The 25,149-nt window shown below is 42.6% G+C and overlaps 1 protein-coding gene across 3 annotated transcripts in view; it reads left to right on the top strand.

Annotated features, from left to right (window-relative positions):
• Positions 1-25,149, top strand: part of frmd4ba (FERM domain containing 4Ba) — a 50,889-nt gene that overhangs the window by 24,595 nt on the left and 1,145 nt on the right. For 2 of the 3 annotated variants that reach the window (XM_084347944.1, XM_084347942.1), the window contains exons 2-23: positions 683-748; positions 1,071-1,165; positions 1,372-1,464; positions 1,785-1,869; positions 3,026-3,082; positions 3,445-3,467; positions 7,922-8,005; positions 8,801-8,866; positions 9,352-9,409; positions 10,550-10,636; positions 16,724-16,800; positions 17,364-17,502; positions 19,192-19,333; positions 19,440-19,573; positions 19,663-19,779; positions 20,176-20,404; positions 21,016-21,072; positions 21,176-21,311; positions 21,890-22,054; positions 22,166-22,926; positions 23,021-23,156; positions 23,514-23,762. In XM_084347944.1, the coding sequence (XP_084204070.1) occupies positions 683-748; positions 1,071-1,165; positions 1,372-1,464; positions 1,785-1,869; positions 3,026-3,082; positions 3,445-3,467; positions 7,922-8,005; positions 8,801-8,866; positions 9,352-9,409; positions 10,550-10,636; positions 16,724-16,800; positions 17,364-17,502; positions 19,192-19,333; positions 19,440-19,573; positions 19,663-19,779; positions 20,176-20,404; positions 21,016-21,072; positions 21,176-21,311; positions 21,890-22,054; positions 22,166-22,926; positions 23,021-23,156; positions 23,514-23,762 (3,056 nt within the window). The remainder of the gene's footprint in view (positions 1-682; positions 749-1,070; positions 1,166-1,371; positions 1,465-1,784; positions 1,870-3,025; positions 3,083-3,444; positions 3,468-7,921; positions 8,006-8,800; positions 8,867-9,351; positions 9,410-10,549; positions 10,637-16,723; positions 16,801-17,363; positions 17,503-19,191; positions 19,334-19,439; positions 19,574-19,662; positions 19,780-20,175; positions 20,405-21,015; positions 21,073-21,175; positions 21,312-21,889; positions 22,055-22,165; positions 22,927-23,020; positions 23,157-23,513; positions 23,763-25,149) is intronic. The other variant, XM_084347943.1, reaches the window with a different exon arrangement.

Raw genomic sequence — 25,149 nt, 5'->3', positions numbered from 1 at the left:
TGAGGCTGGATGTTGGCAGCAGTTAACACACTGAAATATGGGCTGACTAATATTCATCAGCACACGATAAAATTTCTACCTTTTCCTACACTGAGAGGCAGTTCTGCTGACTGCAACAGAATGAATCTTAAAGCTATTCTTCTTAAACAATGCAGTGTGGATTCAATTAAAGTTTGCACCAGGACGTCATTGTCTTTCAGTTTTGTTTCTTAACAGTAGAGGATAACGTGGGAAGTTGACATTTCAGGGAGTTTCATTAGAGCAATGTTGCTGCAGAGGAAGGATGTGCGGGGGGAGATATACAATAGCATGTGTGGAGCAAAAGAATCTCTGACTGTTTATGATTCATGGTGCTCTTATAAAGAGCTGATTTATGGCTGAAATATCACTGCTGCATTTTTTTTAACACTTTAAACAAATAAGGATGGTGTTCCTGCATTGACTTTGATGTTTTGGAGCGTGGGCCTCTCATGGACACTTGCCTAGTGGCTCCTCTTACCTATTCATTCAGCACAAAGACAAACGTGACAGCGAGGTGAGTCACTGTTCAACGAGAGAAAGAGCAGCAGCCATTTCATCCTCAGGCTAAAACAGTGGAAGGGCTGCTTTGAGTTGAGAGGCACAGGTGGAGGTGGAGGCTGTGTGCCTGTCATCATGTCTCATGTTATCTGTCTTCCTGCAGATGACCGAAGGCCGTCTGTGTCAGGTTCACCTCCTGGACGGCAGGAAGCTGGAGCTGCTGGTTCAGGTACATGACACTTTCTGCTAACCTCCTGAGTCAAAATTTTGCCACGTACTCTCAAAAATTATTCTGATGTACCTAAATTGTCGTAAATTATTGTAAAGAAGCCTCAATCTTATTTCCCATGTCTCCTATTTACTTTAACTTCAGGCCAAATTGATCTTTTCTGTTTAAGCAGTCACTTTTTCATTGTTTAGTTTGATGAATGTCACGTGCACACTTGTTTTCCAGCTTCTGCGATATTTCATTGGGTTTCTAGCACATAACTTGTGAGTTTGCATGCAAATGATCTCGACTGAACTCCTGTGTTTTCATCTCAATCTTTCAGCCCAAGCTGTTGTCCCGTGAGCTGTTAGATCTGGTGGCCTCACATTTTAACCTGAAGGAGAAAGAATACTTTGGATTGTGCTTCATAGATGACACGTAAGTACATTTCCAAACATATAAGATCAAGTAGTGTGTGTGTTTTTTGTTTTTTTTTGTTTTATTACATTTTATTTTAATTAAAGGGATCGGTTGATTTAGAACCAATCCTTGTTTACATAAGCCTTAAGAGATGGGAACAAGAACAGAGAAATATTACAATAGCAGTATTCCAGCTTATGATTCATTGTGTTCTCTTTGCTCAGTGGCCAGAATAACTGGCTCCAGCTGGATCGTAAAGTCCTTGATCATGACTTCTCCAAGACTTCAGGGCCTTTGGAACTTAAGTTCCTTGTGAGGTGAGTGCTCTCGCTGCAAAAGCTCGCCAAACCTGGAATCAAGTATTCCAGGTTTGGCGAGCTTTGTGCTGTATCAGATACAACAGTATGTAATGACAATTAGTAATGTCAGTGTTTTGCATGTCAGACTGAGTTGTGAATAACAGTGGCCTACTTTGTGGTTAAGTGTGTATTGACAGCTTATTGGCCATCATGGCTCATCCTGACCAGCAGGTGGCAGTGACAGAACGCAGTTTAGGTCCTATTGTATGACTGCCAAATAAAACTGCACTGGCAGTGTGTTTCAGCTGAACCTTGCTGACCCCAAAAACTCTTTGCAGGTTTTATATCGAGAAGATCACCTTTTTGAAAGACAACACAACGGTGGAGCTGTTCTTCCTGAACGCTAAATCTCTAGTGTTTAATGTAAGTGTTTCATGTCTTATGTTTTTCCTTTTTGTATCCTGTCAAATTTCCCTCAGTTCAAGATCATTGCACACAATAGTTGATTAGCTTATGAGAAGATGCCTTATCCAACTATTGATCTGCCATCCCTCTTACCGGCCACCGGCCATAGTCTCATAAAGAACCAGATTTCATTCAGCTGGGGGTTGAAGGTCAGATGTTCAATATGATGCACAGATAGCCTAGGCTTATTGTTGTTCCTACAAAGTATCTATGTTACACAAGAATCACTAAGGCAACATTTTTAAGTTAAGTAAGTATAGCATGATAAGGATATTTCCACTGTTTTTTGATGACTTCATACTCTGTCCTTTTTTATCTCTGTTATAATATTTGATCAATAACATGTTATTCATTAAGTAAATACATTTCTCTGCAATCCATCTAAAACAATATGCACCCACAACATTTACAACTTTAAACTGTTCAAGATCTCACACTGCTACATGTTAGAGCCTGAGAAGTTATTCAGAATGATGCTTTCAAGACTGTTGGAAATGTATATAGATTTTATGGGGTTTGGGGGTTTAAGCGCGATGAGTTAACATGTTCATGTATCTTTTAAATGAATTAAAATGGAATGCAAAAGTTGTAGCAGGACTAGTGATTCCAATTGTTTCCTGTAAACAATTTGATTACATAGTTCAAACTGAAAGGTGGTTGCCAAACGTGGATTTGGCAGTTGGGAAACGTACGAGGAGCACGTGAATGCAGCACTGATCAAACGTTGCAGTGCAGTTTTTTTTTTCGCGGGGAGAGCAGACTGGTCACCATGGGAGACGGAGACTGTTGAACCTGCTTTCGGACCGTACCACTTCACAGACGGGACAGCAGCTTCAGGCAGGACCTCCAATCAGGCTTCCCGGGCACTGGTGTGTGTTTGTCGGCAGTAGAAAATGCCCCGATAACTCAGGTGCTTAAAAACATGACTGAAGTCACTTCAAGGGTAGTTTCAAACACCGTGTTGTCTCTGCGGCAGTGGTTCAGTCGGTAACGGTGGGACCGAGGTACGGGACGGGGGAAGATTTTCTCTCAAGTCAAGTGTGTCGGACAGCCTGCACTTTGTGCGTATGTGTTTTTGAAAACCTGCTTCTTTTTTTATCGTTTTTTACATCAGGAGACCATCGAAGTGGAGAGTGAAAATGTTTTCAAGTTAGCCGCATTCGCATTGCAGGTAAGAAAGAGTTGGTCGCAGGCTTTCTTCACTGAAATGTTGTCGCTCAGCTCAAATGTGAATGAAGACGCTCGGGGGGCACGCAACGTTTGAAAACAGTTGTCTCCTGAGGCTCACTTGGACGGAGCTATTGTTAAAGAAACTGACCATTTTATATTAATATTGACGACTTACTTGCGGTGGTGTGAGTATTAAGAGAAATTAAGTGAACTTGTATAAATCGTGTTGATGTTTGAGGTTACGTTTTCTGCAGAATATGTAAGTTACGTAGCTAATATTAGCTTACTGGATAATTAACGTAACGTTAGTGTTGCCTGGGCTTATCCTGCTTTTACTAAGTGCACTATTTTCCCTTTTTTCAGGAGGCCAAAGGAGATTACACCAGGTAAGAAGTTGTAAATATTAAAACATTAAAGCCCTCAATGAGATAAATGTCATTGACCTTTCATTTGAAACATGTTTTGAGTGAGCAACACAGGATACATTGGCTGGGATGGAACAGTAGTGTCATTAATCAAAGTGCATCTACAAATGCAATGTTTTGCCCTTTTTTAAAGTTCCATGCTCTAAAATTGTGATATTTGTTGGGTTGATATACACAGACATCCATAAATCTTTTCATGAACTAGTGTCTGCAGCTGAATCCAAACTCTGCCCAATTTATTAAGTGTTTCCTTTAATACTCTGACAGGAGAGCAGGGTTTGGTTTGTCTGGTTGTTTGGTCAGTGCTGCAGTATATAAATGATGGCCATGTATAGTGAGTTAATGTTCAACTTGACTCGCTCAGATTGTATTTCATGCTGGACTTCCCTCAGTTAATAATTCCCTTGGTTTTGCTCTGCTGACATTGACCTGAACCCATGCTTGGCTAGCTGCCATCCACATGGTCCAAGCGTTGCCTCTAAATCAGAGCACTTTTGTTATTTGTCTTCCTGTGAAGGCAGATGCATTGTGTTTAAAGTTTCGATAAAACTTTACGAGGGCAGTTGTTTTCCGACATTGTTGTGAATACATCACACAAACATGTCCTATGTGACTTGTACAAATACATGGACTTTATGTACTCGATTTGGTCGATTAGACTGGTGGGAGACTGTGCACAAAACCTCCCTAATCTGTTCTCTAGTGGAGATAATGTTTTCATAGTGGGCCGTGCTGTCAGAGGCTTGACCTGCTGATAAGGTATGTTGTTTTTTTGCCAGCCAGAGAAGTGAAGGGCATTGGTTGCGATTAGTAAACACTGCTCTGTCACAGTGAGTGAGTGACTGAGCAGGTTGAAGCAGCACAACCTGTGTGTTGTCCTAGTGCTTTGCCTCTAAAGGCCTCTCTGTCCTTTATGTGAACACAAAGATATGTGCTCTGTAAGGAATTGCGCGTGTATGCTTTGAATGGCGATACATGCAATGCTGAAAATGCAGTTTGACCCATGTCAAACCGTTGCCTTTGTTCTCGCAAAAAAAAAAGAAAGAAAAAAAGACTTGGCTGCATCTGCTAGCGCTCATTAACTGCCCCATTATTTCCAGGCATGAGAGACCTGATAAATGTTAATGATTATTTATTGCAGCTTTAGTGCAGCTTTATGTCTCAGTGTTATGGCTTGAAACTTCTTCACCCTGGAGTGTAGTGTGCAGTGAGTCTGAACTTTCAGATGATGTGGGTGTGGGGATGGGCTGTACTTTGTCCTCACTCTGAAAGCACAATAAAAGACAACTTGCCAACTACTCTGGTACAATAAGTGAGGATGGGAGTGAGTCCAGATCAAACTGTCTTTTACAACAATTATAGGAACATAATCTGTTTCCTCCTTTTTGAGAAATGTGTAGAAAACATCAAAATAAAGTTAGTATTCTCAGACTTCTCTCACTTGAATAAACAATATTTAACATGATTATTTTGCTAATGCATCCCCCGCTGTCCTGTGGCGGTATTTTTCATTCCTGTCTGCAATGTCCTTTATCTCTACTTCTTTGAGAGAACCGACCCAGTGAATCCCCTTATAAAGTATAGAAATGTGTAGCAAACATCAAAATAAAGTTGTTTCCCTATCACTTTTCTTGCCAGAGTGTAACACTGGCATCAATATTTAACACTATTATTGTGCTGATGCATCCCCGCTGTCCTGTGGCAGTATTTCTCATTCCTGTCTGTCCTTTATCTCTGCTTCTTTGAGAGAACAGGCATGGTAAATCCCCTCATAAAGCATATAATATAAATGTGTCTCCTCTGTATCAGTAAAGGGCCCTGAAGCAGTGAGATTAGCTGTGGAGGAGTTAGGGAGACCTCCTCCTCCTCCAGCCAGCTGCCTTAAGAGGGATGAGCCAGACCCACTGTCCAATGGTAGACAAGTTGGCGTCAGGAGGACTCACTGTAGTCATGTTATTGTGGTGGTGTGGGCCAACCCCCTGCTGTGCATTGAATTAATGCACCATTAGGTTTCACAGAATTCCCTCTGCTTTGCCGGTATTGCATTGCATCTTGCTCTTACTATACTGATCACACTTAATTGCTATTGCTCTCACCACCTGCAGGTAAATGGATTATACCTGGATTGAACGCAACAAGTTGCAACTTTTCTCTGAGGCTTGATGAGAGGGATTGTGGGAAACACAGGAAATTACTGAATTGATTGAAGTCTTTAATTACGCTCAATAATAGTTTAGGAGGAACCAAGCTGGGATTTTTTCTTTCTTTTACAATTGTAATCGACTTTAAAAGAAAGCTATAGACATTGTCTGTGCCACTTTATTAACTGCTGGTAATTTTAAATCAGCTTTGATTAACAAAATGCCAGTTGTGTTCTAATTGTACCCACATGATTCAATATCACACCCAGACAGTTTTTAGCCCTCGGTTCTATTTGCAGGTGCACTCTGTAGTTAGTGGTTCGTTCACAGCAACAGGCTCTCTCATTGTGCTCCCTCCACACAGTCACCAAGTCTCAGCTCTGTGGAATAGCTGACACATGAGTATTATCTCTCCCACACTGGGTAGGCTGGGCTGTGCTGGGCTGGGTCGGCCGGGTGTAGGAATTGCCCCCACGCTGCAGGCTGCGGGGAGATAACCGACGTAGTAATGAATTCCAGATTGCTGACAGGACAGAGCAGCGCGGCTGCAGAGTAGATCTACCCGACAACGGCAGGCCCCAGCTCTCCCCATAAAATGTATGCCATCAAACACGCTGCGAAGTGCCATGGCAGCAAAACCCAGTCAACCTAGGAGAGGTAGCTACAGGGAAGAGTGATTCAAGTGCCTCTGCCCTTGCAGCGGCTCAACTTGTTTTGTTTTTTTGTTTAGTAAGCTGGTTCACATAACTGAATCATTATGCTTCTGTCCCACCATGTCAGTGGCTGTTAAATTCCATTATCCTTTCAAGAAGAAGACATAAATTGATGTTCAAATGTCAACTTAAGGTCAAATGGCCATTGGCCTGAAATCATCTTGTACTTACTTTGTCATGTTGAGATTTAGAGCTGCAATGATTCATCAATTAGTTGTCACATTTTAAATTAATTGCAAACTATTTTTTAAAAAAATCAAGTAAAATGATAAAAGAGAGTAAAACTTCTCTGATTCCAGCTTCTTAAATGTGAATATTTTCTGAGGACAAGACATTTGAGGGCGCCGTCTCAGACTTTGAGAAACACTAATCGCCATTCTTCACCATTTTCTGACATTTAAAACACAGAACAAACAATCAATTAATCCTCAATTAATTGACATATTAATCGACAATTTAAATAGTCGTTAGTTGCAGCCCTCTTGAGGTTGTTGTAGCTGGTACAATAATTGAGGATGTTCTAATAGCTTATATTAAGTATGATCCGACCTACACATTAGAGTTGTGTCTTCAGAGGCAGCTCACTGTTTTGTTACAGCGCTCGGGCTCGTACAATACTTTTCAACACAGGGAGAGGCTGCCAAGTGCTTGTGAATGGCTTTTGTTCGGGTCTCCAGTGGACTGGCCCGCCAAGCCAGAGCACTTTTCTGCAGTAGACACTGTAGACCCAGTACTCCCTCCTACATGATGTTGGAGTGACTCAGACTTGACTATCAAAAACCTTGACTGTAACAAACACCACAATTTGTCTGTACAGATAACATGACCAGTTTGTTTCAATGCTTGAAGACTTTGCTTAACATTTTTGGCAGGGTTTGTGGATGAGATGAACGGTACCTGTTGGATCTGTCATGGTGTGATCATTGGCTAATCTGTCAAATAATATAACGCAGTTTACCCACAGTTCATAGAATAACTGTGGTGTGTGTTACTGTTGAGAACCTGCACGAAACGTCTTTGATATTTTTGAAAAGATCCCTCGCCAGGCCCCTTAAAAGGCTCCCCATGACTTAAAGGCTCCGCATGTGCTTTTATAAATTAAGTCTGGCAAGACATGAGTGAAGCTCAAGTTAAGTCTTGGCAAGCAGTACTACTCTTTATAGATAAGGAAGATGAAAACAATATCCTGACACTGCACCTTTTCCAAAGGTTTGCAAACATGAATTATTGCTGTCATGCCTTAAGATAGAAATTCAAACCACACTGTGAAAGCACAGCCATGTGGAGAAATGGTCTCTGCACATTTTTAGACTTTCTGTAAACATTTACCTTTACTTTCCTTATGGTCTGTTTGCTGGTCTGGAACAGTCAAGGTCATGACTGAATTCTAAATGTAGAGATTCTCATGTGTGCTGGAGTTAGTCATTATAACATGTTTCATCAATGAACAGTGTAATTTTGGTGCTTTGGTGTGTGTATAGGTGTATAACTAGAAAGGACACCCGTTATTGTGGGTAAATGCATTTGTTCTTCTTAACATCTGTATACGATTCTTTTTCAGTGTTGAGACTGCCAGATCAGACCTGAAGCAGCTGCCCGTCTTGCCCACCAGAGTATTAAGGGAGCACCCATCTCTCAATTACTGGTAAGTTATCTGAGCTGTTGAGGTCTCTGAAGACAAACCACAAAGTGCATGAGGGTCAGGGATGGTGGGGGGTCACAGCCCTATAGATACTTGTGGTTCAACCAATGCCACAGCCTTTCCTCTGCAATATACGCTAATGATTCAGCTGTCTCATCGCCTCAGTGGTCAGTAACACCTGGCTGCACAAAGCAGCAGAAGAGCAGTTTTTGGGTGCCTGCGGACCTGCCAGGTATTTGGCAGACAGTTTTGCATCTGATGGGGTGACTAATTAGTGCCTGGGTTGCGTTAATTATGTTTGCTCATTAGCCCTGATAGAGCACAGGGAGGTGCTGACTGCCACAGGCTGTCTAAAGGGTTGCTGTCTCTCGCTTCAATCCACACTGCTGTTTTTGCCCCCCCCCCCCCTCTGGCTAAATGGTCAACTGAGGCTGCGGCGGCCTCTAAAGCGGATACATCATTTTAATATCCAAATTAAAATTATAGTCCTATGGTGTATGGTTGAGCGCATGAACACGCCTGTCTCTCCCCGTCTCTTTCTGTCTGTTAAGCCGCAATGAGTTTGCAGTCTCACTATGCTATTAAAAAGGATGATTACAGTGGGGAAGTAAATGGGATGCATTTGCAGAAAGAGGTAGATGAGAGCCATCAGCAGGCCAGTAGGCCAGACTGCATTTTCTGCATGAGCAGACAGAATTTGTGTCAAAGAAAGGGCCCTCTCACAATTCCTCTGTGGCTGGAATGTGTAACACTTGATGGATTATTCATTAAATGTTTTATCTTTCTATCTATTTACAGTGAGGACAAAGTGATTGAACATTACAAGAAGCTGAAAGGGCTGACGAGAGGACAGGCTATCGTTCAGTAAGTTCAAAACAACTACATTATGAAGAATATTATGTCTCTTTTGCACTGATTCCTCTGATGTTCTCCAGCATGTCTACCAGGCCTTTCTCTTTAACCCCATGTGTCTGCACTGTGGTAGCTGCTGTTATCAGAGGTGTCTGTCACATGCCAGAATGTGTCATTAATTAGACGAGCAGCTTTTAGAGAGGGCAGCCAGCCAGCTTTGGGAGGATGTCAGTCCTCCACTGTGTTTTACTGTAACTCAGAGCCCGCCTAGGTCATTTACAATGCTCGGATGATTTGTGCCCTTGAACTGATCAATGAACCTCCCTCCCTCTGTCACGGCCCTGAAACAAATCGATCAGCCTGTCACTGCAAATGACTGTGGCTTCTCAACGACTGTAGCTTAAATCCCACTCTGTCTGTTGTACAAAAGCCACCAGTTGACAATGATGAAGTGTAATTGGCTGAATTCCTGTTGACCTGTTCTGCTTTGTCTGAAGGTATCTGGCCCTGGTGGAGTCCCTGCCGACATATGGAGTCCATTATTACCCAGTGAAGGTAAAAGTGGTGCCCGGAATCATACAGAAGCTTAACCTTTGAACAAGCTTCTGTCAACATGCTGTCTTCATTTCTTTTTCTGCATCTAATCACAGCCATCAATCTAAGCTTTGTTCACTTAATTTTATTACATTTTGCTTGAATCATGAGGCCTTTTTCTGTTTAAAGTCTGTTCTGAAGCTAAAGCAGCAACACATGTTTGTTACTGTAGGAACACACAGGCCTAAACCGTGGCTGCCTGGGTGGGATAAGAGAACTAGGGAAGTACTAATGTATTGGCCAAACATCGATATCCGTTGATGTTCGCCTAGACGACTGCTATTGGCTTACCAGCATAGTAGTGGCTGGTGTTTATCTGATGTGTCACGTCCATTTTGTGCTGGCACATTCATTAGCTTCTGGCTTGTGACATCCTTGCCATTAGTTTGTAAGGCTATGGAAAGAGTGAAAACCTCTTTTACTGGATTTGCAGGCTAAAAAGGCTTTTGAAATAGTTACTTAAAAAAACAAATATCCTTTACACATGAAGGAAAGTTACATTAAAGATAGTTCCATAAATTTGATCGAATATGATTGGTTTTTAAAGATTTTGAAGGGCTGAATGTCTTTAAAACAGTTCAGTTATTAATTTATAATGAAGAGTTCTTTGTTTCCCTGGCAAAAAAGGGACAACAACAAAATAAAGAACAACAAAAAACATAGGTATCCATTGGCCAAATTGTTATTTTAAACGTCTGTATTGCATCGGCCCAAAATTTCACAATCAGTGCATCCCAAAAGAGAATACAAGCTGAATACACTTTGAATTCAAAAGATTCAAGTGGAAAATCCAGTAAACCATTGTCGCACATGTTCATTTTAGCATATTTTAAGTGATTCCTACCACTTTCCTTACTTTTACTTGCATCCACTAACTTTCCCCGACAAACCCCATTAAATCAAGGCGTCTGAGGAGATCAAACAGTGATGTTAAAATGATTCAGTCTTGCAGAGATTTTTAAGGCCTTTAATGTATTTGATCTCTTCTTGTGTTGCTGTTTCTGTGAGCCTAATGGGGTAATTGCTTTTTTTTTTTCAAACTACCACCAATAAAGCTACCTCTAATGAGTGGTGCTATGGTGTGTGTGTGCTTTCATGCAGGACAAGCAAGAAATACCCTGGTGGCTGGGAGTCAGCTACAAAGGCATCGGCCAGTACGATCTGCAGGATAAACTAAAACCAAGAAAGGTAGGTTGACCTCTTTCACAGCTGCTCTGTTTCCCTCAGCTGTACAGTATTTCATTTTAAGAAGTTACTTCTTCAAAACAAAACTCCACCACTTGAGACACATTTTTGTGTTTGTTGTTTATTTTTGTGAGGAAGTTTTTCCTTCTTCATGTCAAGAATCCAAGGATATGGGATTTCATATGTTGTACACATTGTAAAGCCCTCTGGGACTAACTTTGGGTGCGGACTTTATACAAATAAGCTTGACTCGGTTTTCTTACAGAAAAACTTAATATTCAAACAAGTTAAACTGCTCAAGTTATTAGCTTTTAACTTCTTGTGAAAGTATGTACTATTGAAAAGCTTTGCTAGTTGAGAACACAGCTTTCATCACTGTGCCTCTTGTTAGCTGGTTAATGATCCATCCACACTGTAAATAGGCGTAATTAAGACCCTGGTTCCCATGGCAGTCAGGAGAGAGGGGAAGACAGATGGGGAAAATATTTTGGAGTATCAGTATGTGCTGTGCGAGGTCAAGGCTGTAGGTGTAAGAGCAAATACAGCAAAATACTGGAAACAGTGGAATGATTATAAAAAAGCTCAGCTTGCAAAGTTGAAAGGGGAAAATGTACAAATACACTCTTAGCCAAAAATAGTGGAGCATTGTCCCATTTTTATTATGAAAGCTTATTATTGGACCAGTGAAGTGAACAAGTAAATTAAATTTCTTTTCTTGCAGGAATGTTTTTGCCTGTCTGTCATTTGTAGCTAAAAAGAACAGTGATGCGCTGCAAGAATCAAAACTGTTCTTTATGAACAATTAAAGGTGCACTATATAGTTTTTTGGAAGAAATTTTAATCAGAAGAGAAAGATCTTCATTGACTGATGTGTTATGCCTTTACAATTTCATACTGTTTTACTTTGTTTATATTTGGCGGACCCTGCCACCTATCTAGCTTCAAAGAGTGTTCTGGGGACCTTATTTTCATCTGGCTTGTTTATTCAGTTATGAAAAAACAAAATATTTCTCAGTTTATAATATTGACTAGTTATATTGAAATATTATAAATTCTAAAATAACTAGAAACTACATAGTCCCCCTTTAATGTGAGGTTTACCTTAGTTTAGGAAGAACTGATAAAAGTATGTTTCTTAAACTATCAGACACAACCTAACAGTTTTATGGTGGATATTAATGTGGTTTCTAGAGGGCCTGTCATGTTGTGTTGCATCTGTGAAAATAGTACTTTAAGTACAAAAATGCGCTGCTTCTTTCGCACAGTATTTGAGTTAGTTCTTATTTCTGTGATAACCCCCTCCAGTTTGTTTGAGAGGTGCTATTTAATAGTGTCCCAGCCAAGCATTTCTCCCCAGCCTCTCTCATTAGACTCGTCATAGCTGTTGTTATACAGCAGGAACCTGTTGACATAGCAGGGTGTGCGGTTACACTGAAGCATTAATGGGTACAGCCCTAGTGTGTTTCCCCCTCTCCCTCCCAGTGGAAGGTGTAATTATGGCTCTCTGTTGGAAGTAGCAGGCCTCTGGGACTGGGGTTGGCACTCTGCCAGCCCGGTGGGTGGGTGTGTGGGTGTTTGGAGTTGGGGGACAGCAATAAGGGTGTAGGGGTGTTTGGAGGGTTGAAAACTTCTCCAACTCCTCCACACAAGAAGAGGACGGCCACAATAGTTTCCTGTTGTGGGAAGTAAAGTTGTTGTTTTGAATGACCCTTTTTGTCGCTCTTACTGTGGAAGTGTAAGGCCACTTTCCTTTCACCTTTAAGGGAGACCTCTGTATCTGGTGAATGTTGATAATGCTTCCTGCTTTAGTTCACACTCCCTGCATTCAACCTAGCCCATCCCTCCTTGCCTTCTGCCCAGCCCCTCTCAGTAGGCTGCATTCATTATGGTAATCTATGTGTGTGTCTTGGAGGGAACACAATTGATCAAACAATACAAACCAGTTATCTGTATAGGGGGAGCTGGGGACTGGATTTAGTGGTGGTGCTGGTGGGAGGTCAGTAGTTGTGCATTATTAAAATATACTGTATATATGTAAGTTGCAATTTAAAGCAGTTACAAAAGCTTAACCTCACATTATCTTCTCTGCATGTATGCCAATTTCATCACTCCACTGTTGAATAGCCTGAAACTCAAAAGCCCACTCTCCCTGCTGCGTCTGTCATTTACATTATGTGTAGATGAAATGTATGTAAGTACAATCTGATGTAGATAAAATGCATAGATCTGGAGGGGACTTGGATAAAAACAAGATGCAGCATTTGATTCATGACGAGGATTAGAAACTGCTCAATATGAGAAACAAAAATGGAGGACCACAACAGTGTGGTGTGATTCCAGGACATAAGATGGGACTGAAGCAGATGGCGAGCAAAGACTTAATTCTCTCTTGAATGAAACCAGGAGACTTTTCTGTCTCTCCTCCTCACTCTGTGTCACTCCCAGCGGGTAATGGGACACTCTTTAAGACCACACGCTGGTTCACGTGTGATGAGCCAGCAGAACCAAAATAAATCTCTAGTTTAATATGGGTGACAGTGTCAGCCCTGGGACAATAATGACATGAAATGAAAGGGTTTAGTGAAAAAGAAAGCTGAAACTGAACAGATTCTCTCGCTTGTTATTTTATTTTCATTAAACTCATCCCATCATAAATCCAACAGGATAGACTTCCTTCCGGCATCTTCTTCTTGTCAGGTTTTCACAAAGTTAACCCATGCGTCATGTTGAGGAACTGTACAGTGTTGCCAGTCAGCCAGAGCTGGTCTGTGACGTGTTATGTGAAGGGTGGGGCAGATCTTTTTCTGTACGGCCATATGAGTCACAGCCTTTATCACATTTTCATCCATGTATGATTTTGTGGACTCGTAGCCCTGGGGGTCCTTGGGTTGTGGGTGTGAGCTGTATCTGAACAGCCTGATCCCATCTGAAACCACAGGCATTTCTGGCTCACTTCCACCTGCCTGTAATGAGACGTTTGGCAAAAACAAGGGAGATGAAAATACTAAAAATATGAAGATGAAAAATTCTGTGTATTCACTCAAATCATGAGTGTTAAGCTAGTGTGCTTCCTGGTTCTAATAAATGGTTAATTTTGTTTTCTCTGCATAAAGTGGGAGTAATATTGATGAGTCACTTCTATGTCAACTTGAGAATGATTCTGGGAGCGTTTCCTCTTTAAGGACTGCTTGCAGTCTTGTGATCGTTGAGAATCAGGTGTGTCACGTCCTTGAAATATTTAGGAAGTGGCCTCAGCAGCAGTCAGAGAGTCGTGTAGTTTCATCTGTTTGCTGGCACTCAGATGTGGAGTTTCTCTGATAGGAGGAATGATCCAGTGAAAGGGTTTTATCTGTCATTACAATGTGAATGATGCTAGAGATGCAACTAGGGGGGTGTTAATTGGTGTGAGGTCTCCCTTACAATGGGATGGGCTTTTTGGAGGTGTCCTGCTAGCTGGTTCCCATTGTTCATTAAGTACCATGCATTTTATTTCACTGGCAGAATGACTATGTAATTGATAAGGAGCAGGGTTGACAATTCAGCTTATTGTAAGCGTGTTTTGGCTTGTTTTTCTGTAAAGTCGCTAACACATATTTGTTTGGGCTTGTTTCTCAAGTGTAGTTGCTTCTTTAGGCTTGCTCTCCTGTCAAATAAAGCGGAGTGCCTAGTTTGTCACGTTGCAGGATCTGTCTACAACCAGTTTCCTCCACCCCTCCCTTACAGCTATACACAACTCAAACGTCGGTAACATTTCAAATCAAAATAGCACGATATATGTAGTGGCTTTTTTTAAGCCACTTACCTAACAATGCCAGGGATTAACAAAGAGTGAGTGAATAGCACAGTATTAAAAGACTGGATTCAACCTCCAATGGGGGAATATTGAAAGGCACTCAGGCAGATGCTTTAAGTTTAGTGTGAAAATGTGCACATCATACAAGTTTTAAATTACATTGCCCAGTATTTGGTTTTGGTTTTGAAATGCGAAATAAATTCATACATATAAGGTATACATTGACCATGTTCCCTGTTTTGGGCTTCTTTTGGGCTTGATTCAATAGACATGGTTGCTTGTTTTTCTCACAAGATCTGGCAACACTGACAAGGAATGCTGCATTGGCTGAAACACCATGTTGAGAGGTCTACCATGTGGACAGTTATAAAGACAATATGGTTATGTTTTGACAAGAAACCACAACATTGACATTCGTTGATAATAGCAGTATAGCTTGGGATTAAAAAAAGGTACATTTAGAACTGATTGATTAGAAGCTCCCTGTCAAAGTGTTTAAATACATTGAATGTGTCACTGAATCTCTGAGGTGTCGTGTGTTCATAGAGTTCAGAGTGTGTCTTTTGCCTGGTTAAGTGGCCTAAACAGAGTGCTCCCATACTACATGAAAGGAAAGAGAGGCTCTGCTATTAATGATTAGACCGTAGTAACAGATTCCTGACATGTTTGCTCTGGTGGGTGACATGGTTACAGTCGATTGAACCACACAACAGTGCTTTGTGTAGTATTTACAATATGACAAGCAGAGAACTTCCCAGATGGAAGAGAAGTATTCAAAGTTTGTTTAGGATTTGATTGCTTATCTGTGAATGATGGGAAGTAGAGCAGAAATGAAATGTCTTTCAACAAGGATGAACCCTACCCAGCAAATACTTGTGAACAACCTGCTCATCTGGTCTGACCAAAAAGGAAGTGAGCTGAGAGAGAGAGAGAGAGAGAGAGAGAGAGAGAGAGAGAGAGAGAGAGAGAGAGAGAGAGAGAGAGAGAGAGAGAGAGAGAGAGAGAGAGAGAGAGAGAGAGAGAGAGAGAGAGAGAGAGAGAGAGAGAGAGAGAGAGAGAGAGAGAGAGATGCAGAGCCTTGAAGGCAGTGAGGTATCTGTGATGTCAGACGAGGGGGGTGGTTAAGGGGTGTGGCCAGCTCAGCTGAAACTCTTGCAACACCTATCTGGCTTCAGACAGACAAGAGAGAGTATTGTTCGAGGAAGCTCTAGCCCTGTGGGAAACTCAAAGTCAAAAGGATTCAATACAAACCCAAGGGAACTCCACAGGGATTTGATAAGAGAGAAAAAAAACCTTCACGGTAAGACTTTCATTGTGTCCGACTATTACATGCTTAGCCATTTTAAATAGTCAATGGGTTTTTAACTTTATTTTGTCCATATGCTCCTCTAAATATTCTATCTAGTGTGGTCTTTTCTTCCATATCTGTGATTTAAATACAAGCGCTCTGTCAATGTGATAGCCACACTGTTGTTAAGGCAGAAAAGGAATGTGTTGTTGTTGGTTTGTTGAGTATAAATTAGGCTCAGCAAAAATATGTTTGTCCCAGTGGCAGCGGAGATGTGTCAGCTTATTGCTATTTCTTGCCCCAGGCACATTTTCTCACTCAGGATATGAGATATATAATGTGTTTTTGTAGTTTGGAATAATTTAGGTTGTTACTTCTCGGGTAATAAATGTTCTGTAACATTAATCTCAGCCCCACTGTTGTGCTGCCTCTTTTCTTTTTGGTAAAATGATAGCAGGGAAGAGTTGTTCAAAGACAAGTGGCTCCATATCTGTTCAGTGAGTCCAGTACCAGTGGAGCAGATGTTTTCATCCTGCTTCCTCCATAGCAGAATGTAATGAGAAGCTGGCCTGCCGCCTGGCCCGGTTTTGCTCCTTGCAGTTGCAGCAGCATTATAATTGCTCCTGTGTTTGCCCGTGCCTACACCTGCCTGGCCAGTCTGCTGAGCACCATTCACTGCTTCAGCTGTTATGTTGTTTTTGCTAATGTTGCAAGTTGATCAGAAAAAAACTGTGCTAGAAGGGAGGCTGCTGTGGCTTAAACAAAGCGACTTGTTTTAATAGGTGCCTCCCTGTTTTGTTTTCCTTTTGCAAGATTGATCCCCACTGTACGGGAAGCTTCCAGCTTTCCTCAGTAAATTGATGCAGATGTGTGTTTTACAGCCTATGTGGTATCAAATGACATGACTTTCCATGTACTGTAAATCCACATTTAATCAATAGTCCTGTGTTGGCTTGTGTGTTCAGTGATGTGTAATGTCTCCCTCCCCTCTGTCTCTGTCTCTCTGCAGTTGTTTCAGTGGAAGCAGTTGGAGAATTTATATTTCAGAGAGAAGAAATTTGCGGTGGAAGTGAACGACCCACACAGGTCAGAGAAGGCAAAACACTTCATCTATTTAAACTCATCTTAATAGGCCCTTTCTCTGTTTTTGAAGTGCTCCCATTTTAGCTGCTGTTCCTCTGCTTCTGCTGCCCTTATCCTACACCTTACACACAGTGAAGGGCATCTGCAGCCACTAGCCCATTTAGGACACCATGTTAATAGCTGTAACCTGTCTGCAAATGAGTCTTTTCCTGCTGTTCAAGAGCCACTTTATTATTCTATGGTTGTTATAAGACCCCTACGCCCCACACAGGCTTTATTGTGGCACTTAAAGCTGTTATTAAATCCCACTGTCTGTTTCAAAATGAGTTTGATGTGCTGCTCATCTCATCCTCAGTATATTATTACACAAACACCCACACATTTAATTGGATAAAGATTCTATTTGAATTCCTTTCTAATCTTTGTGTAACACATCTTTTTAAATCTTAATTAAAGCCCCATTTAGCTGCCATCAACTTCAGTATTTGTGTGCAGTTACTGAACGGATTTGCTTTTTGGCGCAGCACAAGTACTGTACTGAGTGTTTGTCTCATTATCCTCTACAGAAGAACAGTGACCAAGCGAACTTTCGGACAGACTGGGCTGGTTATTCACACATGGTATGCCAGCCACTCTCTGATTAAAACCATCTGGGTGATGGCCATCAGTCAGCACCAGTTCTACCTGGACAGGAAGCAAAGCAAAGTGAGTGTCTGCCTGTTCTGTCCTCACTGATTCACTTTGTTCACATCTCCTGCCAACTGACATTTATTTAGAAACAGTCTTTTCACACTGATGCTTGACCCGTATAGAGAGCTCACCTCATGTCAAGTGAACCGCAGAGGCGACCCACCCACAGATCAGAGTCTGTCTGTGTGTGTGGGAAGTCACGCAGGGGGAAGGACTTAATACTGGTGGAGCGCGTGACTGTGTGTGCGTTTGTGTTCTCATCTGGTCAGTTTGTCAAGTCATGTCACCCTATTAGGAACCTAATTTTGAGTGACAACATTGATTCTCATTTAATTGACTTCAGTATGAGCTACAGTGTTGACCTGATTTCATCATTCATTCAAAATGAGCCTTCTGATAGATTAAAACACTCTGAGCCTGTCTTTCTCTTTCTGTTTTAATATGAGCTGAAGTTTTGTCTGAAGCATTATTGTGCAAGTGTCACAGCCTGGTGAAACAGTGACTGTTCATCATGTGATGCACTGCCTGATCCTTGTGCCATGCCTGTGACTTGTGTAAATAGTTTGGCGAAGGGATATCAAAGGCCTCCAGCTTTAATGTAAATAGGTCTCATGTTGGGAAATTGTCCTGTCCTTGCTTTAAAGGGAATGGAATTGCTGTTATCTATCTAACTTGAAGCTTGTAGCTGAAATTAAAAACGCACCAAGAGCTTAATATTGTTCTGAGGGATAGATTTTTATCACTGTGCTGATATAGTAGACAGAATTATATAGTCATAGTAGTAGTGCCTATTATTATTATGCCTATTTCTGTCTTGTCTGAGGCTGAAGACTCACATGTTTAACTCAGAATAAACTACAGTTTGCTACATAAAATGTGAAGTGTTTAGTTTGGAAGGGATGACATTGAGAATATACAGGAAAAGTCCCCATGTGTACAAAGCTAGACCTGCAATGAGTAGTTGACTAATTGATTAGTAGATCAAAAGAAAATTAACTATTTCGATAATCGATTAATCTTCATTTTTCAAGCAAAAATGTCAAACCTTCAGAATCTAGTTCCAGCTTCTTGAATGTCAGGATTTGCTGCTTTTCTTTGTCATGTTATAATAGTATTTTAATAGAGACTTTGGGATTTGGACTGTTGGTTGGACAAAAGAAGCAATTTAAAGATGTCATTTTTCACAGTTTTTGACATTTACAGTCTAAATGATTAATCAGTTAATCATCAAAATAATTTGCATGAATCAATTATCAGAGTAATGGTTGGTTGCAGCCCTTTTCACAGCCTTGGTCCTGGTGCGAGTGTGAAATGTGGTTCGAATGCAGTGAGGAGAAACTCATGCTCTGTGTGTTTTTGGTGTTTATGGTGCACATTTGCTGAGTATTGAGGCTGTTATACAGTATGAGTGGTGTGTGATGTGCATTTTGTGGCAGAGATGGATGAGTGTGTGTGGCTGCAGTCAAATGAGGTTATTCAGCCGCTGTCTCCCTCAAAGGCAGATGGTGTGTCAGTGTTCATCCAGGAATAGAGCTCGCACTGATTGATGAGAGAGCAGTGCTCTTGGAGTACTGAGCATGCAAATGGAGCCGCCACTATCGCAGTGCGCTATCATTAAAATGAAATACTCCCAAATCCCTCCTTCCTCTCCCTCCTCCTCATCCCTGTTTCCTTCTTCCTAACTGTCTCTTCCCTCCCCTACAGTCAAAGATGACCACGACCAGGAGTACAGGAGACATCGCCATGGACCTGACAGAGATCTGTGCCCCACGGATCACCAAACTGTCGAGCATCACGAGCAAAGACCAGCTTATCATGGCCAGCAACGGAAGCCTCATCTCAGCTGGTAAACAGAGAGTTAATTAGCTAATGGCTTCTGTTCCAAGACAGATTGTGAGTGATGATTTATTGCCATAATTTGGAGTTAATCAGACATGTGCTTCTTCTACCAGGTTCTTTGGACTCTGAAGTCAGTGAGGAGCAGAAGAAAGAAAAGGTGGCTGAGCTGAAAAAGAAAGAAAAGGACCTTCAAGACACACTGACACAGAAACTGGAGGAACTGAAGAAGCTCTGCATGAGAGAAGCTGTGAGTGTCTCTCTCTTTCTGTTATTTTTCATAGATGTTTAAAACCTCCACACTCTCAGCTGACTGTTGGCTGTTGTTCTTATTTGCAGGAGATTACAGGACAACTGCCTAAAGACTATCCCCTGGCCACAGGTGAGAAGGCACCTCCAGTACGACGCCGTATGGGGACAGCCTTCAAACTGGATGAACTTTTCCCTTACGATGAGGTTAGTAAGGCTATTGTTGTGTTTTTGTTGTGATGTGTTTCTGTCTTTTACGTAATGTAGCGTGACACAGTTTGCTGAAACACCGTTCTTACACCACTGTGTGTGTTTACCAACAGATCATTTAGATCACTGGACTATGTGAGTCTGAGGATTAAGAGTTTAACATGTGTTTTGAGGCTTGTATTGCATAATGTTTGTTTGCTATCTATAAGTCAAGTGAAAAAAATGAATATTAATGTGAATATGAGCAAGTCAGCACACTGAAAATTAATGTTTTTAGATAAATTCCATGTTGTGTCTTGAAGTCTGTTTCTCTCTTCGGTCGTTGACAGGATGTGTCATTATTTTGGGGAAATTCCCTCATTAACTCTGTGCACGCTGTGTTTTTCCCTGTAGGACCCACATCTGAGGAATCTGGAGAGCAGGTTCGCATTGCAGCAGAAGATCGTGGAAGCTGCCATCAAGTTATCCAACGAGGGTGACCTCGGCAAGACAGTGAAGAAAAAGAGGAGGAACAACTGTCTGGATGCAATGAGGAAGCTGGAGGATATTGAGAAGGAGATCAACGCCTACAGGATCAAGAAGGGAAAGAAACCCACCCAGAGAGCCTCACTGATCTTAGCAGGTAGATGTCAAAAACAACGTAGGCTGACTGACAGGATGTAGACTGCTGGCATGTGTTACCCTTTTCAAAATCCTTGCTGCTACGGGAAACAACAACAACCTCCGTGCTAGCACCCTACACGCTGAAAATATTAAGTCACCCTGAACCTAACCTGGCCACTAACGGTATGAACGTAAACAAGCTAGCAGCTGTTCCCTTTTCTTTCTTGGGGATTTAGCCACTTTAATGCCAGGGCTCGCTTCCCCACATGCAAAACAAGTCCCCCCCAATACCTTTTTTGCACTAGCACCGTCGCTGCATCCCTGGCATAGTGCCACCTTGAGACGATTGCAATTGGTTTAAAGAAATAAACAAGCCAGATAGTTTTTTTCCTTATACCAGTATGATAATAGGTGCATCAAGGGGTTGTCCAGAAAGGTCTGGCTATGCAAGACTTTAAACAACTACACAGACTTTGCTTTACTTGCACATCAAAGCTTGAAATTCATTTTTTAAGGACTATGATTTTTTATTTGACTGTGAAGTGGTGATTGATTGACAAGTCTGTCACTATTTGAAAAGTAGAATATCAGAGGCGTCTCTGAAGACCGTTTTCTCTCCTCTCTTATCAGACGACGTCAACCCTTCAGACCTCAGCTCTCTGTCTGACAGCCTCACTCTGGATGATGGTAAGTGCCCAGGCATAGCCATACACGTTGTGCATCACTCCTTCCTCCCTCATTTATTGCATTTTACATCAATTTTAACCAAGCAATCACACTTATCTCCCAGATGATGAGCTCATTTCCCAGAGGCAGCGGTCCAGGTCGGTTCAGTATTCCCCGAGACCTCATCATGCAGAAACTCTGGACATCCATTACAGCAAAGACAGACGGGCCTCTTCCAATGACCAGCATGCAGACAGCAGGTAAACAGCTAGCATTCACAACCATGAAGGATATTAATATGTTAATATTCCAGTGTGAGTCTTAAGCATGGAGCCAGTACAGACCTGTAGACTAGATCCAGGGCTGCATTCCTGCCAGTCACCTCCTCCCTCCTTCTCCTGCCTCTCCAACAATCTCCCGCTTATCAGCCCAACGCACCGGCTTTAAAAATAGATGGAAAAGAACATGTCGCTGCCTGTGAAGGAGTAGACAACAATCCCAAGCGGAGAGGGAAAGGGAAACAGGAAAGTGGCTCTGGAAACTTAGTGTGAAAGGCTGCTGCTTCTTAAGTGTTAGCAAAATGATATATGTTGCTCTCAGCTTCACAGATTAAACTGATTTTAAACATTTATAATGCACGTTGCTGCATGAAAAGAGAGACCAATGGAGTATGTAATGGCAATCATTCAGGTGTAAGTGATGACTAAAGTGATGCATTCAAGCAAACACGAGGTGTTTTTATTCTCCTTCAGTTTTGAGAGCGAGTGTAGAGAGGGTAGAGAAGTTAATTTGAATAAAAAGCTTCACCCTGAAAACATTGTTCTTATCTGTGTTCCAGATTAAATTACGGCCACGTCCAGGAATCGCTCCACTACAGTCACCGTGATGCCTTATCGAGCCACAGCAGCCCGTTTAAACCGGCTTCCAGACAGCCACGTGACGCACGCAGCATGCCCCCCACCCCCCTCCTCACCCGCAACGCCTACAGCAGCACCCAGCTCAGGTAGGAATTTTTTTTTTTCCCTCCTGAATATCTGCTTCGTCAACAGCTCCTGGTGTGTTTTGGTGCTTCTGAGTCAAAACAGCTTTTCAGTGAAGTGTTTTCCACTTGCAGATCAGAGGACGCTCCACAACATTTCCGCCAGCGCAGCGGTAGTCTGGAGTCCCAGTCCCAGTTCCTGACAGAGAACGAACTTCCTGTCCCAGCGTTCACCCTCTCCCCAGCCCGACGGAGCAACAGCACTGAGGTCCTCGATGATGGCTCCTCCTATACCAGCCAGTCTAGTGTGGAGTACAGCGTCCCTGGCAACCACACACACAGACGTAGAGCGCGCGGCCGCCACAGAAAAGACATGTACGCCAACACGGGCAGCATGCCCAACCTGGCTCAGCCAGACACCCGCTGCTACACCTACCAGCCCCGGGCCCGTCCAACCACGACAGCCTACTACGTCACAGGCTACCCCAGCTACGTAGAGCCAGAGCCTTACTCTAATGGAGTTTATATGTATGACAATGAGATGGAGGGACACTATAATGTTAATCCGTCCTACCACCCGACACCAGCAGCTTATCAAAGCCATGACATGCACAGTCACTACGGTAACGACGAGATAGACGGCATGTCTCAGAATCCGTACGCCACGCTGCGGCCACCTAGGAACCGCCCGGTGCCCCGCAGCAATGAGCACGTCACCAAGAACATCCAGAAGGCTCTGGTGGCAGAACACCTGAGAGGCTGGTACCAACGCAACGCAGCACACAAACAGGCCGCGTACAACTACGACTACGACCGAGGCTCCCAGCAGAGCCTGGGCTATCAGACCATGCCTGCACCGTACAGCCACAACAACAGAAACACCTCCTACTCTGCAGGTTAGACCACACAACCATATGTTACAGACTGTAGTGCATTATGTTTCACATATAAGTCAGATATTTATTGACATGTACCATTTTTCCTCTCCAGTGTCCACAGCGTCCTCCAGCTCAAACTGGCACAGCCACATGAGCAGTAGTGGTATGTCGGAATACGACATGCCCATGCATGCGCCGCAGACCTACTCTTACACGACAGCCCCCTACAGCCACTCCGCCCACAACAGGTGAGAAAAAAAACTTGGCCTCAGCTCCTTATCCAATAAGCCACTCCCTGATCCTCCTTATCCCAGAAGCTAAGCGCTAGTGTTTAATTACCTAGAATGGATGGCTGCAGAAAATATAAGCTGCCGTTTGGTTTTGTTATTCTTTTAACACAACAGTACTGTGGACTGATGTGTAGCCATTGTTACCTTTTCTTCAGCCTAAGTTAGGAAATAAGAAAACATCCTTCTGCTTCACATGACCGCGTGGTTCAACGGTAGGATTATAGGATCTGTGCGGCCAGCAGTCAGTTCTCCCTCTGAGCTTAACACTGGTTCTGCTGTCCTCCTTAACTGTCCACTGGCCCTGCTTTCTTATAGATATGGCGCCTCCCAGCTTTTAAAGGGCTCCTGGCACAGCCCTGATGGCCAGAGGCGCTGTGCCTTTTTCCCTGCTAGCTCTTCCTCCTCAGCTTCCTCCTCCACCTCCTCCCTGCCTTCCTCCTCCTTTCCCTCCTCCTCCTACTCCCCCGGCTGTCGGGTCAGGCAGGTGGCCTCCAGCCCTGCGCAGCCACAATCCTCCAGAGGGCACAGGCTCAGTAAGGTGTCCTTTGTGAAAGGTAGCTCATAGTAAGTAAACAGCAGCAACGGCCGGGACTGTGCGTTTGCTTCTGTTAGTCTGTCTGCAACGTGACTCCATAGTCTGCTTATTGATGTTTTGAAGTGAACTCTGCATTTTTGAGATGTTTGACTGCTCCTTCATTATCATGTATGATAAGGCACCTGCATGGCTTTTTAAAAGAAAACATGCCTGCCCTACTTCCTCTTACAGCTGGCATATTGTCATCCAGTGGTCACATTTCTCTGCAGTATGCTGCTCAGATTGGTTTTGTTTGCCTTCCTCTCGGCCTGTGCAGAGGCTCCCTGCCCATGTGCTGCCATTCACCCTCGACCTTTGCCCCCCTTCTCATGCACAGATGTCCCCCAGAGTTTGAGTGGCGGAGCTGTGATAGGATGGCGTGCCCTGCGGGGCCTTTAGAGAAGTGTGGTGCTGTTGCCTATGCCACTGACCAGGAAAATTAACCCCCTCCCCACAGTAATTAAAGTCCCAGCACAGAAGAAAGGGTGAGAGACAAGAATGTAAATCCCCACGGGGCTATCATGGTGATGGTGATGTGTGTTTTTCTTATGTGGCAGGGACTTGGGCTGGGCAATATAGTGATATCAAATCATTATTGCATAATGAGATTATATCGTCATCATTTTTTCTATACTCTTATAACCTGATAGGGTGTAAACATTGTATTTTCCTGGTTCTGATTTTCTGAACTTCCCAGATGGTTCAACTTGTTCCAATACTTTCCTTTACCCACTTAGTCCATTTATACACATTTCTTATAAATAATCTCTTTGTGTTGATATTTTGTGAAAGTACTTATAGTCGTCCCTCCAACATAATTGATGTATTAGGTCACAAATATAGTTAAATTTGATTTTGTCACCCAGTCCTACCACTTCTGAAGTGCTTTTTTTAGGAGATACATGTTGTGTATCCTGATATAACTATAATATTGCAATATTATAATAAGTCCATATTGCCCAGCCCTAGCAGGGACTGACAGAAAGCTCCAAATCATTTCATGACTCTTGCTGATTCTTTCTCTGGATGTCTTGTGGTGGTGGGACAGCACTTGTGAGGCAGAGGGAAAAAATGTGACCGCTGAATATTGTCGCATTTGAAGGCTATGCGTGTGCATTGTTTGTGTGCATCTGCTTTTTTTTGGCTGAGAATGTTTGACCCTGGGTTTACTCCTAACATACCTGTATCACATAAAGTACAGTTACTTAGTACATTAAGGTTTTTTTTTACATTTCTTCCCTTAGTTCCTGATCTTTGCATTACAAAGCTGAAATATGACAGGAGTGCTTTGACAGCCCAGGGTTAATTCATTCTAGAGTCACAGTTAACAAGCCACACTCAGTCTGCCATCTGTCTAATGTGTTTCAATCTTGTGTG

Source organism: Pagrus pagrus (genome assembly GCF_965226575.1).
Source record: "Pagrus pagrus genome assembly, chromosome: 3".
Lineage (NCBI taxonomy): Eukaryota > Metazoa > Chordata > Actinopteri > Spariformes > Sparidae > Pagrus > Pagrus pagrus.
The sequence above is the reverse complement of the archived record's forward strand: the minus strand, read 5'-3'. Positions and strand labels throughout refer to the sequence as shown.